The sequence below is a fragment of the Mus pahari genome, chromosome 18 (genome assembly GCF_900095145.1).
Source record: "Mus pahari chromosome 18, PAHARI_EIJ_v1.1, whole genome shotgun sequence".
Classification (NCBI taxonomy): domain Eukaryota; kingdom Metazoa; phylum Chordata; class Mammalia; order Rodentia; family Muridae; genus Mus; species Mus pahari.
Genome location: NC_034607.1, coordinates 37859830 through 37866576, shown reverse-complemented (window position 1 = coordinate 37866576; position 6747 = coordinate 37859830). Strand labels below are relative to the sequence as shown.

Sequence of the window (6747 nt, the reverse complement as noted above, 5' to 3'; positions counted from 1 at the left end):
TCTTCCGAAGGTCCTGAGTTCAATTCCCAGCAACCACATGGTGANTCACAACCATTTGTAATGAGATCTGATGCCCTCTTCTGGGGTGTCTGAAGATAGCTACAGTATACTTACATATAATAAATAAATCTTTTTTAAAAAAGAAGATGATGATGATGGCTCAATGTGAGTTTAAGGCCAGTGTAGCAATATAGTAAGTTCCCTCAGCTTGTATAGTTCACAGAACAACCAACCAACGAATTTCTTCTGGTAAGCATCAGTTTTTCACTGTGAGATTGCTCTTCCAGTTAACAGAAGGCTATCTCTAACATCTTAACTCTAAAGTCTACATATATGCTAGCTACTTAATTAGCCATTCGTAAATCACTTGTATTGATATAGTATGAGGCACCACTACTTTTTTTGTTTGTTTGGTTTGTTTTTTTGAGACAGGGTTTCTCTGGCTGTCCTAGAATTCACTTTGTAGAGCAGGCTGGCCTCGAACTCAGAAATTTGCCTGCCTCTGCCTCCCCAAGTGCTGAGATTAAAGGCGTGCGCCACCACCGGTGCCTAGTGAGGCTCCACTACTTTTAGAAATGTGAACTATTTACATATTTTTCTTTCTGGATACTTGAAGCACTTTTTTTTTTTTTAAAACCATGACAATTGCTTATACCAAAAAAGATTTTGTGCATTGAATTGTACTTAAAAGCAAAAATGTTACCATTGTCATTTTTCTTATAGTTTAGAAAATAATGGCTTAAATGGCTATACCTAGTTCCGTGCTGAAAGAAAAGTTTTGAGTCTGAGGCTAACTCAAACTACATACTGAGTCCTAGGACATCCTGGAATACAGACTAAGACCCTATCTCAAAATTTTAAAAAGTAAACTTTAAAAGAAAGAAATTCAAACAAAGCTGTCAACCAGTAATTAAGTACTACTTATATTTTTATTCATAAAGTATATAGATGTGTGTGTGTGTGTGTGTGTGTACACAATGTACTTTAATCAGGGTTTTTGTTTTTTGTTTTTGCGTTTTGTTTTGTTTTTTTAGATTAATTTATTTTATGTATGTGGTACACTGTCAGTGTCCTCAGACACACCAGAAGAGGGAATCCTTTCCCATTACAGATGGTTGTGAGCAACCATGTGGTTGCTGGGAATTGAACTCAGGACCTCTGAAAGAGCAATTAGTGTTCTTTTTTTTTTTTTAAGATTTATTTATTTATTATATGTAAGTACACTGTAGCTGTCTTCAGACACTCCAGAAGAGGGCGCCCGATCTCAGTATGGATGGTTGTGAGCCACCATGTGGTCGCTGGGATTTGAACTCAGGACCTTCAGAAGAGCAGTCGGGTGCTCTTACCTGCTGAGCCATCTCACCAGCCCGCAATTAGTGTTCTTAACTGCTGAGCCGTCTCTTCAGCACCACATAAATAAATTTCAAGTTAAAAAAAAAACATAGATTAAAATTTTTAACATTTTAAAATTATACTATCTTGCAGCTCATCCCAATGATAACAGCTACCAAAAACTTCTATGATTTTTCAAAATTGTTGTGGGTAGTGGGATAGTGGGAAAGAGGTATTAACTCAAACATATTTCAAAAATTACTTAAACTGGTATTTTTGCATTTGTTTTAAAGAGTTGTTTTCAATGTTTCTTTAAAGCAAAGAAAGATCAACCTTTGGAAAGCTGAGTACACAGAAACCGACATCTGAAAGAAAAGTCTCAATATTTGGGAAAAGGTAATGAGGTTTTTAATTATATTTAATGAGTAGATTCTTACAAACATTCCTTCATTCACTTAGAGCTCAGTAATAATGATGGGTTGTAAAGGGCTTTCAAGTAGGAGCTATGATCCAGCTTTCCTGTGTTGCTTAAACTTCTAGGTAGTGTCTGCTTTACATGATGCTAGCGGTGAAAAGATTCTGTGATTATAAGGTGATCGTCAAGTCTACTGTGTTCTGTACCTAGTTCTCAGAATCCGATGGATAAAGAAAAGCCATCTTCTATTTCAACATTTGAGTTTCGACTCTTTCACACTATGAAGGCTAATAGTGACTTCAGGGAGCTTTTGTTATATGGTCTATGTCTTCCACTATTGATTATATTAGAAATTAAACTCAGAAAATGTCATATAAACTCAACTCTAAATCATTATAATCTCATATGGTTACAAAAATAAAATGCTTTTAATGTTTAAAAACCTTTCTGGGCCAGCAAGATGGCTCAGCAGGTAAAGTTACTCAACTCCAGGTCTAGGAATCTGCATTCAACTCCCAGTCCCACCGGGTAGGATGCCTCCCAGCCCGGGGCCAGGGTAGCAGTGGGTTCACAGAGGAGGACTCTGGTGATGGCTTTAAAGTCTGAGGGTCTCGGGCTTTCTAGCTCTGTAATTATACTGAAATGCTGATGATCACTTCTAAAAAGTCCTAAAAACTTTCTTGCTCTTTCTGAGGGTAAAAGACTGCTGGCTTAGGCGATTAACACCTTTAGCCTAACAGCAGAGGATTAAGCAATGCAGCCCTTGTTTTATCTCAGCAGGAACTGAACTTTTCAGCCTGCTAGTTGGAAGTCGCAGGAAGAGAAGACACTTAGATAAGTGATTAGAGTTTATTACCAAGTTGTAAAAAGTTTCCTATGAAAGCTATCTAAGGGGAAAAGCAGAAAGATCCTAAGTGGGGAAAGGCAAAAAGGTCTCCTCTATTGATCTTCGTTCTAATGAGGATTCTCGTGCTTCTCTTTGTCCTCAGTACTTCTACATCTTTCAGAATACATGATCACATGTTACAAAGTTTATCACAAGTTCACACACAAAAAAAATCAAATCATAAATTGAAATAGAAGTTTACAATGGCAAATGTTTACAAGCATATCCATTAAGAGTAATTATCTGGCTAAACATCCATCATCTGTCCGAGCTCCACAGGTTCACTGAAGGTTTAAAACCATTAACTAACTTATTAGTGAAGTTTTGGGTAGATAAACCCGGTCAGTATTTTATCTTCTGTCCTAGCACCTACAATAGTTGCCTTTTAATGACCTTTGGTTAATTGTTTTACAACCTCTTGAAATGTGCTCTGTGTAGGAGAAAGTCTGGTTCCCATCTAAGAGCAATTAACTGATGACACTTGGGAGACTGAGTTCTCCTTATCAGAAAAGGACCGGGCTGGAGAGATGGCTCAGTAGTTAAGAACACCGACTGCTCTTCCGAAGGTCCTGTAGTTCAAATCCCAGCAACCACATGGTGGCTCACAACCATCCATAATGAGATCTGACACCCTCTTCTAAAGACAGCTACAGTGTTCTTAGATATGATAAAAAATAAATCTTAAAAAAAAAAAAAAAAAAAAAAGAAAAAATAGAAAAGAAAAGGACCTAGTAGCAGTCCCATTATAAAAAAGTTTAATAGTCACAGATATAATTGTAGGAATTCTTATAGGATCATCACTAAGACTTAAGTCATCTATTTGTCTATATAGCATCACTACAAGACAGTACATCTTCATGGATCTGCATAGATCTGCTTCAAAGGGGTGTGTTACTACTTAGTGATTATTATATATGTTTAATAATAACAGGAAAAGCATATTAACAGCAGGAATCTTTCCTAAAATGAGTCCCTCACAGCCTTGCTTAATGCGGGCTCACCTGTCGCAGATTATATAATAATCCGAGGCAGGCCACTTCAGGATGATCACCTGCTAGTTGTTAGCTTGTCCCATTATGGCTCCGGACAGTAGGAGAAGAGACCCTCCTCCTACAGGTTGTCCTCTGTCCTCCATATCTCTTTCTCTGTCTCTGTCTCTCTGTCTCACACGCAGACTCACACATGTGTTACACACGCTTTTGCAGACACACTGCACACAGATTAAATATAACCTTTTTTTTTTAAGGGAGATAATTGCAGTTTCTCTTTTTAGAGCAGCTCTAAGGATTGATGGATAGAGATAGATATTTACAGAATCTAATATTTCCTGAGTTTTCACAAAAGCCAGATGTTTTAAGTTCTTTGCATATGTTAACTCTTAATACTCCTGGACAAATTTTTTCACTAGAATAGTGGCAAGGGAGTAGAAGTAAGGGAGCAATAGAAGTAATGGGTCAATAGATATGGGGGTGCTTAGGTCATTGAACAGACTTCGAAGAAGACCCGTGCACTGAAAGCATACCTTCAAGGATACCTTCAAGGATAATGAGTGGTGGTGGCACAAAGAAATTTAGTTTGGTTTGCTTTGACATTTGTAGTGCTGGGGATTGAGCACTGTGTGTGCTAATAACTGAGCTGTGTCCCCAGTCCCAGAGCACATTTTGTTTCCACCTATGCCTAAAACAAACTCCTGTGACCTCATGTGTATGTTATGTATAGCCTTGAAATAATATACACTTTTTAAAATATGCTTCTAGGACTAGCGGATATGGATCCAGGAATAGTCAACTTGGTATGTTTTCCAGTTCTGAAAAAATCAAGGACCCAAGACCACTTAATGACAAAACATTCATTCAGCAGTGTATTCGACAACTCTATGAGGTATTCAATAATTTAAATTGTCTGAATTGAGTGTTTATAGCCAATATTTTTTCTAGTCCAAAACTTTCAATGCTTCATAAAGATGTTTGTAGTTTCTTACAGAAAACGGTTATGTATATAGTGTATCCATGAAGTCTCTGCAAGCCCCATCTACTAAAGACTTCCTAAAGATCTTCGCCTTTCTTTTTGGCTTTCTGTGCCCGTCATACGAACTTCCTGATACAAAATGTGAAGAAGAGGTCCCAAGAATTTTTAAAGATCTTGGGTATGTTTTCCATTAGTCTAGAGACCTTACCAAGTCACAGAGAAGAAACAACTGAAGACTTGTGAATAGTTTGGATTAGTTTTAAGATGAGCAGTATTTGTAGAATAAATTGAAGAGAAAGGAAAAGGGGTCACCTGGTGGCTCACAGTCCTATATAACGATTCATCTTCTGGCCTCCACACACATATGTTATACATGCATGCAGCCAAAACATGGATATTCACAAAATTACAAGTGTATAAGTACATATACATTAATGTAATATATATTGTAAGATACATATAGATATTAATCTACTTGATACATAAAAATCTGTGGGCTTGAAACACATGAGTGAGTGGCTTAACTCTTGGCAGTGATGGACAGGAAGCCCCAAAACATGGGTTCAGCATCTACCCAGCCTCTAATAAGGAAGGGCTTTCTTGGTGGGTTGTGACATGCTAAAAGGTACTATATGGCAAGAAAGAACAAATGTATCAAAGAGATGGTATTTCTAACAAGGTCACTCCTTTATTAGCCCATTAATACAGAATTGGATTCATTCATGTGGACTGTGACAGTCACCTCCCAAAGGTCTCATCTCAGTATCTTTAATATATAACTGGAGACTCAGTTCTCAACATGAATTCTGCAGAATAAACATTCAGACCATATCAGTGCAATATTACAGAAATTTGTGAAATAGATCATAAGGCTCAAACAATGAGGAATATGAAGTATAGCCTGGTATGGTCATGCAAGACTTTAATCCCAGCACACTGAGAGCCGAGGCAAGTAGATCTCTTGAGTTCGAGGCTACCCTGGTCTTCATGGTGAATATTAGGCTAGCCAAAGCTTCCCGGTGAGATCCTGTCTCAAAAAAACATGAATAAGGGGCAGGCTGGTTACCACAGTTTGTAGTAAGATGGTGAAAATGGTGACACCATCTTAATTTGGTTTTCTGATACTTGGGTAAAACACAAAACAAACTGGGTTTCTGTGGTTCACATATTCCTGTCACATCGATCACTGAGTACAGTGAGAGCAGTAACTCAACCGGGAGCCATGGAGGGAAAGTACTTACTGGCTTCTTCTCTGAGGCTTGTTCAGTTTGCATTTTCCTACAACCCAGCACCACCTGCCCAAGAGCAGTATGGTCCACAGTGGACTAAGCCCTCTCCCATCAGTCATCAGTTAAGAAGGTGCTCCACAGACATGCCCACGGCCCACCCTAACAGAGGCAGTTCCTTTATTGACATTCCATCTATCCAAATAACTCTAGTTTATGTCCTATTGACAAAACTAAGCAGCACAGAGATAAAGTTTAAAGCATTTTATACACACACACACACACACACACACACACACACACAGAGTCTAAGCACAGACCAAATATAGCACCATACTCCTGTGATCCCAACACTTGGGGAAACTGAGGAAGGAAGACTATGGACTATAGAGTGAAACCATCTCTAAAAACGAAGAAGGAAGAAGAAATACCAGGGAGGAAACTAGATTTACTGACAGATAATCACAGATGTGTAATAGAAGTACACTGAATGTAAGAATATAAGAGTATTTAAGGAGATGTTTTCTATTTTGGGTTGTTAAACACTGCAATGTAAGGAATTATAAGTACAAAGTAATCTGTGGAATTGAATAAATTCACAAAATTGGAAGAGTAAACTCACCAGAAGAGACTGAAATACCTTCACTACAAGCTAGGACTGCGCCAGTGTATGTGCAGCTTTAAAATGTAACTTCTAGTGTAGCTGGTATGCTTCCTAATGTGATGGCACCTTTTTTCCCTCTGGTTTCTCATAGGTATCCCTTCACACTGTCCAAGAGCTCCATGTATACAGTGGGAGCCCCTCACACGTGGCCTCACATCGTGGCTGCCTTGGTGTGGCTCATAGACTGCATCAAGGTATTTAGCCGATGGTTCTTATGTTACCTTTAGACATTTGGGGTTTGTTCTGTTCTTTTCCT

General features: G+C 38.3%; 1 protein-coding gene across 1 annotated transcript in view; it reads left to right on the top strand.

Moving 5' to 3' along the window:
* Positions 1-6747, top strand: part of Ndc80 (NDC80 kinetochore complex component) — a 32528-nt gene that overhangs the window by 2934 nt on the left and 22847 nt on the right. Inside the window, exons 3-6 of the mRNA XM_021217997.1 lie at positions 1651-1728; positions 4391-4514; positions 4607-4779; positions 6583-6685. Of these exons, the coding sequence (XP_021073656.1) occupies positions 1651-1728; positions 4391-4514; positions 4607-4779; positions 6583-6685 (478 nt within the window). The remainder of the gene's footprint in view (positions 1-1650; positions 1729-4390; positions 4515-4606; positions 4780-6582; positions 6686-6747) is intronic.